Source organism: Homalodisca vitripennis, chromosome 5 (assembly GCF_021130785.1).
Source record: "Homalodisca vitripennis isolate AUS2020 chromosome 5, UT_GWSS_2.1, whole genome shotgun sequence".
In the NCBI taxonomy this organism is placed as follows: domain Eukaryota; kingdom Metazoa; phylum Arthropoda; class Insecta; order Hemiptera; family Cicadellidae; genus Homalodisca; species Homalodisca vitripennis.
Window position 1 is genome coordinate 116,328,640 of NC_060211.1, and position 13,991 is coordinate 116,342,630.

Genomic DNA, 13,991 nt, shown 5'->3' on the forward strand with positions numbered 1-13,991 from the left:
TCTTGAAAGGCTTGCCTGCATGATTCTCTTGTGCGTAGGCTTGCAAGGATCCGAATTGCTCTCTTTTGGTGTATTAGGACCCGTTGCAGGTTGCCTAGTGTGGTACCTCCCCAGACTGCAATACCGTATCGAAGATGTGATTCGTAGAGAGCATAGTATGCAGTTTTTAGCTGTTCTTAGGTCGCTGATATGTTTCATCCTGCGGATCACGTACAGTCCTGCGCTAAGCCTTTTACAGAGGTTGTCAATGTGGTGTGTCCACGTCAGAGAGTCATCTATTGTCACTCCAAGATACTTTGAAGTGCTGACTTCCTCCAGTTCAGGCAGTCCTCCTACAGTGTCTTTGTGTCTTCCAAAGAATAGCTGTTTTGTTTTTGTCTCGTTTACAACAAGGTCATTGCCATGGCAGTATTGCACTGCCATATTAACAGCTGTGTAAGCAGCTATCTCTAGCTCTTCTTGATTTGTTTTCCCGAGCAGAAGCACAGTATCATCAAGCATACATCAGTGTACTGCTGAAATCCTCCATGTACTGAGGAAAATCGTTTGTGTAGAGGATAAAGAGGACTGGTCCAAGAACAGAGCCTTGCGGCACTCCTCGAGTGATGGCTTGTAGTCCTGAGCATATTTGGCGTGTAACTCCTTTGGCTGTGTATTTCACTTTCTGTCATCTGGCTTCGTCCCTGTGAGATAGCTTCGGAACCATTCCAGGGATTGTCCTTGTATTCCAAGCGTAGCTAGTTTTGATAGCAGGTGGTCGTGGCTAAGGCAGTCGAAGGCTTAGCTGTAGTCAAGGAATATGGCTGTGGAAGTGTTTCCCACCTTCGAGTTGATCAGCTAAAAACTCTACAAGACTTATCAAAGCAGTTGTAGTTGATCTACCTGGTAAGAAACCGTGTTGATGTGGAGTCAAAAGTTGATTCATTGATAAATGTTCTAAAATCTTATTAAGAACAAGCTTTTCAATTACTTTAGAGAAGGTTGGTATCAATGATATAGGGACGGTAGTTTGAAGGTTGTGTGGTGGGTCCTTGTTTGTATTTGGGGTAGACTTTAGCTATTTTTAATGCAGATGGGAATATTCCTTGGCTAAATGAACTATTTGATAATTTCTGTTAAGGGATCGACAAGCTCCTCTTTGCAGATTTTCAGGAGTCTTGTAGAGACATTGTCGTAACCGGTAGAGTTTTTACCTTCAATGATTGAATGAGTTTAGTCATTTCCTCTCTGTTTGTTGGTTGAAGTATCAAAGTTGGGACATTGAAATTTTCTGCTGGTGTTATTTTCTGTAAATTAGTGTGTCCATTCAGTTGAATGGTTTCGTGGGCTATATTGGTAAAGAACGTGTTAAGGTGATCGGCAATCAGTTTTGGTTCCTGTACATGTTTTCCGTGGATATCCAGTGCTAAAGGTAGGGACTTCTCATCTTTTGATTTCCTTTCAGAATTTATAATTTGCCAAAGAGTTTTTGATTTGTTATCTGACCTTGATACTGTTTCTGCATGGTCTTGTTTCCTAAGGAGTTTCAGCCTCAAGTCATAGTCTTTTTTGAGCCGTGACATTATCAATTTGTCATTTTCACTTCCTGATATATTGTACCTTTCTTGTGCTTCGAGAAACTGTCTTTTCATGTGTATTGCAATTTGGTCAGTCAATGTGTATTTGGGTTTTTTAATTTTATACCTGATTAATGGACATGTAGAGTCTATTGAGTTTAGGAGTATTTTTTGAAAATTGTTTGTATTTTTCTTCTATGTCCTTTGCATGGTAGACTGTTGGCCAGTCTTGCTGGCCTAAGATAATATTTCAGGTGAAGTAGATTTCCGTTCACATATTTCTTTGTTCGATAGTGGGCGGTGGAGGTGATTTTCTATTACAGTTGATTGTGCAGAGTTGACCTGTGTGGTCTGATATCCCAGTGTTGACTATTTCTACATTGAGGTCCTTGAGCGTAATATTAGTACAGACACAATCAATTGACGTTGCTGAAGTTGGCGTTATTCTTGTTGGTGGCAGGTCTAGTTCTGGATATCATGTCCGCTCAACATATCCCTCATCAGAGTGTATTCATGATTTTTTGTTATACTGTCAATGTTAACATCCCCCCATGATGATTATTGGATTGTTTGTTGGAATACTTTCTAAGACATCTGAGACTATCTCCAAGACTAGCTTCAATGTTTCCCTGATTCCTGTAAATTCCAACAAGAAAAATGCAGCATTTTCCAAGTTTCACTCTAACTGCCGCTACTTCACAGACCAGTTCCTCACAGAGATCATGCGTGTTGTGTATTTCAACATCATCTTTCAAGTGGGTTTTGCAGAAAATAGCTACTCCCCCCTTTGCGATAACGCTCTCTGCTGAATTCTGCAGTTAACACATATCCTATTAGCCTTGTGTTTCCAATTATTTCCTTATTTTGGTCCATGTTCCGTTAGGATTACGAGATCCGGTTCTAAGCTGGTAAGGAAAGTATTAAGGCGCTCGATTTTATTAGAGATTCTGTCAATGTTTTGGTGGAGAACAGTAAGTGTATTTCCTGTCATTCTTTGGTGTTTTTCATCTGAAGTACTCCTAAAAAATTGTGAGAATTTGGGTTAGTCTTGGAGATAGTCTGATTATTGGTTGAGGTGACTTCTTCAAGTGCTGTGTTTTGTTGGTCTTCACAATGTGGTAATAAGGGATGATTCTCGAGTTCTAGATTTTATGCCTGTCTTTTATCGTTATCGTGGGTTTTTTGTCTCGGCAATTCTTAGTAACTCTTTGTAAAATTGAATGTGTTTGTTGAAGAAATCTTCATAACTCTCTCCTGCCATTCTCTTTTTTGCATTCATTGGTGGTTCCTTGCTTATAGGCGGATTTGATATTTTTACTGGACTTGGATTGGTGCTGGCTCTATTGCTTGGTGTTATTGCATTGAGATTTCTTCTATGTTTAGCCACCTGTAGGGACATGCTGACATGAGGTCTCTGTGTTGTTGGCACATTACATATTTTTTTTACTGCTTCGTTCTTGATTTTGTGCATTATTTCGACAACTGTCTGAAATTAATGGATTACCATCTTCAGTGTTAGATTTGTGATCTAGCTGTTTTCTTATTTTGGTGTACCAAAATCCATAGGTCCGGTAAACGATTCTAGTTAGTATGCCAAAATGTGTTTAATTTTATAAGATTAAGGTGATCAAATTTTAGTAAATTTAAACAAAAAGGATTAAAATCAACATGAAGTTTGATTAAATAAATGTTACATTTAATAAGCATCATAATTATATAATTCCAATACAAAATTGGTTGTATGGTTATATCAGTACGAATAAACAGATAATTACTTTATTTTGTGTTTATACAATTGTTTTATAAGCAATAATCATCTGTCTGTTACATTGAAATTAGCTGTATCTTATGAAAAGTCGTAATCATCTGTTTCATTAAAATCAGTTGTTCATAAAAATGCAACAATACAAATTGCTTGATCAATTCTCTTGTGATTATTTGAAACACTTCTACAATAATCACCAAGAGACGTTAATGGTTCAGTAGTGCTATGATGACACATTCAAATAAATAATATCCTTAAATAAAAATTTCGATAATGTTGTAGGCCTACTAATTTCAATAAACTTCCCTATCATATTGTAACTAATTAAACATGTAACAGTTTTGTTGAAATGTATTAACCTATGCATTTTGAAAACTTTTCTCCTACACCAGAATAATTGGAGTGTGTCGTGGTAACTGGTGAGGAGATAAAAACATTTAGATTATTATCAAAGAAAAATATTACACTCACATTATGGTAGTGCATATTAATTATACATTAACATTATAACAGTCTCCCATAGTTCCAATGAAAATAAAGTGTTAAAGTGTTTGAAGTTTAACATTATATTTATTAGGCAAAACTCAATTCACTACAGCCAGCTCTTAAAGGAGAATGTGCCGAAAACTAAGGGCCACGTCAAAAACCAGTACAAAACGGAGATCCCTCACAGTTTATGAATAACTCTTAAGACATGTACAAGTAGTCAGAGAATAGTCAGTACAACACCATTTCCTCCCTTCATTTTTGACTGACAAATAGCTACTTGAATGACAAATAGCTACCTAAACGACAACTGTGTCTTTGAAAGCCTTGAGATTATTATCTGACTTTTCTGACTAACAACTTTTCCCCTTTTAATGTCTTTTATATTGACTGACTGGTTTTAAGGCAGAAAGATACAAAGTCTGCATAGATAAGTAGATTGAGGGTTCTCTTTACTGCTTTGTTCGTCATCTCATCCCCAATTATTCCAGTATGATTTGAGGATTCCTACAAAGATAACCTGAGTTCCTTGTGAATCAAATTCATAGATTGTGTAATAGATGTTGTTCACAGGGTTTATAGCACAATCAAATTTGTGATTTTTTAAATGTTCAAACTTACCTTCCAGTAAGCTCTTTTTTTTCGTCAAGTTTTCCAGTTTCCTCGATTTTCGAAGGAGGTGGAGGTGCACACAACTCTGTAACCGCCCAACTGGTATTAGGTAACTTTAATGTTAGATTATAATTTAAGTTGGTTAGTAATTTTGAGTGATTCTTCTTTTTTCTGTGAATATAGAAATAATTTTGGGATGAGTCAATTCCAATACTCGATACCTCAACTCTTAGTGGTATCGAGGATTCTTGATTTGGCGGCTCTTTTCACTCCATTCCAATACTGATTTTCTAAATATTTTACAAATGAAATAATGAATAGAACCAACAGAAGTTCTTAAAATACGCTTCAAAAACACGATTTCACAATATCACAATTAGTTATGTTTCAAAGCTGAATAACGAATAGACTGAATCCAGTCTATAGATAATTAACATAATTGCAGTAGTTATTTTAATAATACTCTGCTCAATGTTGTAATTTATGTATTTATGATCATGCATCATCACGAGTCTGCTGCTGCTATTCGTGGACAACTACTAAGTACATAAATTACCGATTGCTAAAAGGTGTTATGTTGTATTTTGTATATGTAAACCTATACATAGATAAAATAATCACAGTTTTTAGAACAATAATATTTTGCTTACAATTCTTATTTTATACATTTATGATTGAGTATCTATGTTTCTGCTATGTTTATTCTCAGACAGTTGCTGATTCGCAGTAAATAAATGACCAATCGCTTAACACCTTCACTGCAACTTGAATCATGTCTCGATTTTAGAATAGCCAGACTAGCAGTAAAGTACGTCCACCGCAACCAATGTTTAAAATATGATACATATATAGCTACAGATTACGTTGTTAACACCTTCACTGTGACATGAGTCATATTTTGTATTTAGGACAGCCAGATTAGCAGTACGGTACGTTTACCGCAGTTAATGTGTTAAATGTGTTAATAACATTATTTCTGTATGAAAAAATGTAGATCAAATCCAAGTTTACAATTCGTGTTTGCTACGTATTTTGTAGTACTTTGTGATAAAGCATGTAGATAGATAAAAAAAGAAACAAATTATTGCAGTTTCAAAAATACTATTTAGTTTGCAGTTCCTAATTCCAAAAATTCCAAAGTCTATGTTCGTGCATTACTGCACATTTGCCACATCCATACACAAATATATATATATATATATATATATATATATATATATATATACAAACTATATGTTCATCATATCTAAAAAAAATGTTATCATTACTAAGTGTGGTGTGAAACTTTAAACTATCCACTCCTACTGGCCAGATTTACTTTAGTGGTAAAAAAATAAAACCATTTAGTGTAGTATACTCTTAGTTACTATATAACAATGTGTTCTTCCTTACCTTTATTCTTCTTGTCCACATTTTCTGCAGTTGCTTTCTCATCAAACAGTTCACCATCTGTTTCTCTGAAAACAGAATTGAAATTAAAGAAATTCAAATGCAGAAAAAGGGCGAACATTCTTGAGAGGGTGCAGTACCTCTCAATGACCTTGCGTTTAATCCCAGACAACGAGTGTTAATTTATTTTTTGATTGCTTACATACTATTGTAATTGTTAAAACATTGTGTAGATAATCCAATAATTATATATTTTTATATGAATACAAAATTATGAGTTCTAATGCTGAGATTATTTTATTATATTATCTTTATTTATAACTATGCATTTCTAAAATTTTAAAAAATTGATCATTAGAACCCATTTTGGGCGCACCTTTGTTTTAAAATACTTTTTTCATCCAACTTAGGTCAGAGGAACTGTTTGAAATTATATTTGTCGCTGATTAGAGTGCAGCTTGGTCGTCTAAGTTAAAAAACCCATTAGATTATATCTTGTCTTAACATTTCAAGTTTCTTAATGTTGTTACATCTTGTTTCAAATACATTGCAGTAACTAAAAAGGGTGTCCATAAAGTACTCTATCAAACTTCACCATTTGATTTGTTAAATCAAAATTAGGTAAAATATGTCTTATAAAGTATTGTTCTACCTTAATTCATTTATCGTCTGCTTTTGTCTGTGTTTTAGGGGGAAAATATATATTTTAGTGAATAAAAGTATACAGTTCCAACTTTGCAAAATGTTTCATAAATTAAACATTTAAAACATTAAGACCTAATTTTTAAAATATCAGAATATTTTTTTTATATTTCAGAAAAATATCATCCAGGTTTAAAAATGGTGGCCATACACAATTTTCAAACTGTAATAACTCTAAAATTGAAGATTTTATGACACATTTAGAAGGGTAGTGAAATATGGGTTACTTTTATTTGAACATTTTCATACCAGTTTATTTCACTATGACAAATAATAACGGAATAGTAAAGGTTGAGCACCATCCTTCATTTAAAATACACTACTCGAGTTACAGGGTGTTGAACTTAAAAGAGGCCCCATTGCCAATTAGGTTGTAAAAATTAATGTTTTTTGGGAGAATACATAGGCCTATATTTGTGTGAAATGGGATAAATACTGTTTCTAATGTTGGTATGACTGGAGCTGGAGTGGGTATGGCTGTTTAATCCCTGTGTATTGCAGTTGAACCAGTGAAGGTCAAGCATTGATGTTTGAACAAAGTGAGTTAGGATGCATATTAGTGCATTGTTGTTTGTTAAAATGCACTTAACTGTTGAAGAACGCGTATTCGTGATTGAAACTTAGTTAGTGATGAAATCTCCTGATGTGTTTCGGCAACGATTCATGGACAAATTTGAAAAAGAAGTACCAATTGAAGTGTAATACAGAAGTTAGTTAATAAGTTTCATGAAACAGGTTCAGTGTTAGAAAATTGTTGTGGCAGACAGTGGTCAGTTTTAACTCAGCAGGTCGTTAAAGATATTAGAGCATCAGTTACGAGATCTCCACATAAATATTTGCAAAGACTAATCCGGGAAAAGAACATTTCATTAGGTTCAGACTATTCTGCTGTGAGAAGAATACTGAAATGCTATCCATACAGATTGCAGGTTTTCCATGAACTGAAGGATGCTGATAGTGTCAAATGGGTTCACTACTGCCAATGGTTCAAGACATTCATTAGAGGCAACATTGACATTTTAGATCAAGCGTTCTTTACAGATGAAGCTTGGTTCCATCATGGAGGTTATGTTAGTAGCCAAAACTACCGGATCTAGGGTACTGACAACCCGCATATTTTCATCAAAACTCCCCTACACACAAAAAATAGGAGTAAGGTGTGCGGTTACAAGACGAAGAATAATAGAACATTTTATTTTCTGAAACAACTGTGAATGCTGCCTTCTATCAAGACATTATACAACAGATCATAGGCTTATTGCAAGAGGATGAGCGTTACTGCTGGCTGCAACATGATGGTGACACTTGCCATATACCTCACTCTAGTATGGGCATGCCATGATTTTTGGACGGGAGAATAATTTCAACAGGATTGTGGCCACCACAATCCCCTGATCTGTCTAGTCTTTACTTCTTTTTGTGGGGCTACTTAAAAGAAATTGTTTACAGGAGCAATCCTCATAAACTCTACAGGAATTGAAGACAAACATTAACAATGCAATTAATGAGATAGACAGTGTTGGCGAAACGTACTGACAAGTGTATAGAAATGTTGTAATTCAGTACAATGTAAGTGTTTGTCAATAAATAAATTGTTATTTACACAGATTTGGGGCCTCTGTACAAATTTTGTTTAGTAGCTAATTAAAGATCAGCTAATTGTAACTAACAAATGTGCTGTATTGCTGAATTAATTTTTAAATTTTGTTCTGTTTGTTTTGTTTTGAGTAATTTGTGGACATCATATGATTTTATATATATATATATATATATATATATATATATATATATATATATATATATATATATATATATATATATATATATATATATATATATATATATAATTTCAATAAACATTGAATCGCAAAAAGTACTTGCTCCGCCGGGAGCAAGTATTATATATATATATTATATATATATATATTTATAATACGTAATCATAAATAGTCATGTGGCATTTACCTAAAACAACAAACAACAATAATACAAGGGTTATCCAGAAAGTGTATTAAGTTTTTATGTAAAAAATAAATAAAATACAAGAAAAAATTGTATTATATACATTATAAAATGGTACTAAAATATAATTTTTCTACAGTCACCATACAAATTTAGGCACTTTCATAGTGGTGAACTAGTTTTGAAATTCCAACGTTATAAAATTCTTCCCCCTGAGACTTCAACAAGTCACACCTTTTCGCAGTGGTAGTTGCTGGATGTAAGGTGGATGTGGAAATATCTTCCAGGTAAAAGCATCGGACTCAAGTCCGATTTGCTGTGTGTGGTCAGACGTTGACGTGCAAAAACACATATTGTACAAAATTTATGGTAATCTAACTTCTGCATAATAATTTTATTTATCAAATTCCTTGAAATTTGAGGAAAACTAAGTGAGTTCTGTTATTGTGATACAGCAATCTTCTTTAATCTTTTAACTTTAGAGACAATTTCATTGGTCACAATGCTTGGCCGTACACTTTGTTTATCATGTAAGTTCGGACATTTTTAAACCTAACCCACCACTGATGCACTCCACCTTCAGTAATAACAATAGCGATAAATCACAATTAATTGGTTTATTGTGCTTAGCCAACAAAAACCGTATTACCGCTTTTCACAACTCATGAAATTTTCAATTGCGTTACACATTTTGAACTGCTATAGTAAAACAACAAGTAGCGACAGAAACCTCTCATTAGCACATCTGGATAGCACTGAATGGAGAAATGCCATTGGCTTTATTCCTTTTGGCTACAAAGCGAAACATAATCTACTTTCTGGTTAGCCCTTGTATTATTAAAATTCAATCAATAATTATATCACAGATAAAAAATTGAAGTGAAAAACTTTACCATATTGTAGCAGAATCATAAGGTGAGACATGTGTAACCTAGTAGAACTTCACATGCTACACATGCCAGGTATGCTCAATGAATATCACAAAAGTGGAGTGTAAATATATAATCGGAACACTCATTGTTTTGATTAAAATATAGGTAGCAACAAATTTTAGAGCAGAAAAAAAGACATATTATTTACTATTAATGTGGATCATGATTATCAAAAATATGGTTCAATACACTAAATGCAAATAAATGTACAGTAAAAGATTACAAAATTATAGATGTAAGATATTTCTTAATTAATAGATTCTGAAAAATAATTAGTACTTTTATTATGTTTATTGGTCAAATCTATACGGCTACTAATTACTTCAAGGTTACACAAATTGATAATATTCTATTAAAAATTATGTATTGTTTATATTCTATTAAAAATTATGTATTGTTTATAGGTTCTTGCTTTCATATTACAGTGTTCTGTGACATTAAAACAATAAAAACAAATCAGACAGTTGATATTTTAATTTATTTTGAGTTAATTTGTGGTATTATTTAGCTTTTAGTTTGTTTTTACTTACCAAAAACAAAAGATAAAGAGATTAGGTAATATTTAGAACATGTCAAAAAGAAATCCTTCCCACTTGCTTTGGTTAAAAAAAAATGTTAGGCCCTAGCTTTTTGTATTTGTACTATGCATAGTTTTGAACTGGCTAAGTGCGTGCTATCCACATATACTACGCCTAGATAATGAATTTAACTATAGAATATATTTGAGTTAGTTTACCAATCGTTTATATAGAAAAACTGTATTTTGAAAAAAAAAAATAAACATGTGACACATCTTTAATTCTAGGCAAGAGATAGGTTAACACTAATAATAGTATATTTCAAACAAAAAGAAAATAATTCTTTGAATTTAAAAAAAATTAAAAGACATTGTATAGTAAAAATATTTTTTAAATTTTTTAAGGGTATACTCATTTTGAAGCAAAAGAGAAAACATTAACATAAAACCTTTGAAAATAAAAGTAAATAAAGTAATATTTTAAGTAAAAGCCATCTTAACAAAACAAATCACCTTTGTTTTTTTACATATTCAATTAAAAATTATGCTTGATGGTAAAAGGAATGATTTTATTGTTCTTGATATAAAAAGTAAAAAATTGTCAGAAAATAGATCCATTTTCAACCTTTAACAATTTTTATTTAAAAAATTACAAATCTTTGAGGTTTTACTAAATAAATAGCAGATAGGTAGTTTTTCCTTTGAAATTGTATCTAACTATAAATAAACATTTGGCACTGCAAAATAAATATAAAGGATCAGGTAACTAATGCTCATGCATTTTAGACACTTACTTAAAATGAGGTCCATCACGAATAGTCATCAATATTTCATCTTTCCTCCCAGGAGCATGGAAATCTGCATGAGTTTCACTTCTTGGCTTTAAACGTCCATACTTGGCCTCAATATCTGCCACAATTTCTGTTACCAGCAGACCAAAACTCTTTTTTACCTTCCTATTTGGAAGAGATTGCAATTTTCGGGCTACAGTAGGAAAATAGACACTCTGGAAAATATTACATCCTATTATTGTATAATACATACATAACTTAACACTTAGAGTGCTAATCCCGTAATTTTACGGAACGGCGAAACTTCTGAAGAATGCTAATCCCGTAGTTTTACGTGGTTGTCATTTCAATTGGTATTATATTACATTGTCCGTATTTAAACGGGTTTTGCCTACTCTACAATGTTATTTCGGTTTTTAGTAACACAATTCACCGCTAGAAAGCGTCAGATGTATTGTATGAGCTTAATGACAAAGCAACTTCGTCGCGTTGTTTACGTCGCTGACGTGACGTTCGTTGCAGCCGGCAGTCGATGTCGCAATCATGGCTTCTCGCAGCTTGAACGACGTTGCGATCAGTGATGTATTAGATGAAGATAGTTTTATTGGTGTAGATAGTATTTTTGACGATTCTGACATTGATCCTGATTTAATGGAAGAAGATTAGACACATACTTCAGGTACAAATGTAAGTCTGTTTATCATATAAACATCAGTCTAAAAGTTTGGTTATGTTATTGTTTTCGTGAATCAAACTATAAATTGTATTATAATAAATTAACTTTATTCCACTAATATTCTATTCTTATGAATAAAATGAAAATATATTCATATTTTACATAGTATATTATTATGTTACAGATGCTGAAAACAGTGCTGACAGCGAAAGTGATGCCGACGCATCAATATGACGGCATAGTTTTTTGTCAAAAAAACTACAAAACATAAAAAACATGATTTGTATTATTCAAAGGACAGTTTATATTTGCAAATGGGTCATTGTAAATAATTGTATATATGCTTAGTTTAGTAAGTTAGATAAAAAAACTGTCTCAAAAAATATTTTTTTTTCCAAAAGTATATGTTTTAAAAAAACATTTTTTATGTGTAGTTTTTTAAAAAACCACTAACAATCTCACGTTAACAGAAAGACGAAAGTAAGCTGAATTGAGGCATGTAAGTATTTTTCTCATACCTTAAATACTTTTTTTTAAATAAATTTTTGAAAACCACCAAAAACGCCCAGCATTCTACAGAGTTACATGTCATTTAGGGCCAGCACTCAAAGTGTTAAATATAAAATTGTACGTAGGGTTTATAGTAGAAGTAAAATATATTTGTAGAGAAAAAGCTTCAGTAGATTTAAAATAGTGCCAAGCGATCTTTGGTTGCACAAAAAATTGTTATTGTAAATTGTTCATACAGGGTGGCCACACTTTTCAAATTCCTGTCGAAAATTTCTGATACTCTAGTACTTATAAACCAAATAAACAACATTACTGTAATATTGTATTTAACCCTTACGCTGAGAGGAACGATGATGGATTATGGATATCCGATGTTATAGATTATGTATCTTGGGAAAGTTTTGTTTAGTACACATAAGTTTGACAAATGTTTATTTAAAAATATGAATTGCTTGATACACAAAACTAAAGGTCTCATTGCACTGAGCATCTCACACAAATAACTGTTTATTGCAATAACCATATGCTTGCTGTTATATGGAGAGCACAAAATTAATTTAAACTTTATTACTAACACATTTTTTGACAGAATGCAATTCCTTTTTGAATGTTTTTCCAGATTTGAAAAATGCTACAAAAATTAAATGATCTCTGTAACAAACCATAAACATCAATATATCAATTTTTCGATACGGTTTAATGTTTTGGTAGTAGTTTTTTATCCTTTTATCGAAAAGGTAAAATAACAGACTCATTCTCAGTAAATTATATGATTTGATTTCAGAGATGCCTCTCTCAATGAATTGACCTATCACTGTTGAGTTCAATTTATCGATACTTTGCTGGTAGTCCTGTATATTATGAAAATTTACAAACGAAGTGATCCAAGAGTTGAAAAGACAACTGAATATTTCTCCTTATTACTTCAAATCGATTATTGTTTTATAATTTGAAATGAATTAACTAAAATAAGGTAAAAAAATAAATAATTGAACTGATTTTGATATTATTTTACAGACAAAAACAGTATGCAGAATTGGAGCCAAGTATTAAGTCTTAGTTACACCACTATTCCAAAATAATGTTCACAACTGCAACCAGTCAGGTATGGTGTGCCCCAGGGTTCAATCCTAAGACTTCTCTTGTTCTTGTGTTACTTGAGCGGATTGCCGGGAGTTGTCCCTGGTTGTGTTTATATGCTGATGACACTAATATTACAATATCTGGTAAATATTCATATAAAATAAAAGTTTTGTCCATTACCCTTTCAATGATTTCTTAGACAGTAAAGAGCTACTTTAAAATTCAAGTAAACCAAATATTTTATTTCATTCTGTATCAAACGATCTCAACAAATGTTAAAAACAAATATGATGATTTTGACAAATTCTTTGATGCATATAGAGTGAATAAAAAGTCAGGACCCCCATTTCTATTTTGTTCTACAGTTTATATAAGTAGATATCCTTTGGGCAGTGGTGCCCAAAAAAGTTACATGTGGTGATTTTGAAAACTTTTGTGTCCGCCAAAAATGCGGGATTTTAGGAGCAACTCAAAAATTTTAAAATGTAAACCCCTCTTAAGTGACGCCTCATTTTGAAGAGCATAAAAAACTTAAATAATAGTGAAAACCAAAGATTGCTATCTCTTTCCCATCCAAAATAATAGCTAGAGTTACCAGAACAATATTTTTAATAACTCACCACATTGTCCAGCCATATCAAATGTCCAAACTATGCATGAGTATAGAATATTGGTTTCTTGTGATAACACTAGTATTAAAATTATTTATTGATATCTCCTTGCATATTAATGTAAATATTATATCCAAACACCCAGACTTGTAATAACGTGCGATAACAATAAAACATCTAAATACAAACAAATCTAAATACATAATAAATCTGGCATTGCACTCTATTAATGAATCTTTCAAAGTTAATTAATTTAAATCTTACTTAAAGCGACTGCTTTTAATGTTTAAAACACAGTTGTATTGATATTGAAGTTGATGCTATTCAATGTAAACAATGTATAATTAATGACTAAAAGAGTTTCAACTAGAATGATGGAAAAGAAAAGTGGAGTCATCA

The 13,991-nt window shown here is 32.3% G+C and overlaps 1 protein-coding gene across 2 annotated transcripts in view; it reads right to left on the reverse strand.

Moving 5' to 3' along the window:
* The window catches only part of LOC124362780 (uncharacterized protein CG7065-like), a 52,735-nt gene that overhangs the window by 11,035 nt on the left and 27,709 nt on the right, over positions 1 to 13,991 (reverse strand). For both annotated transcript variants that reach the window (XM_046817560.1, XM_046817559.1), the window contains 3 exons: positions 10,716 to 10,927; positions 5,812 to 5,876; positions 4,429 to 4,504 (listed from right to left, as the gene is read on the reverse strand). In XM_046817560.1, coding sequence (XP_046673516.1) covers positions 4,429 to 4,504; positions 5,812 to 5,876; positions 10,716 to 10,927 — 353 coding nt within the window. The remainder of the gene's footprint in view (positions 1 to 4,428; positions 4,505 to 5,811; positions 5,877 to 10,715; positions 10,928 to 13,991) is intronic.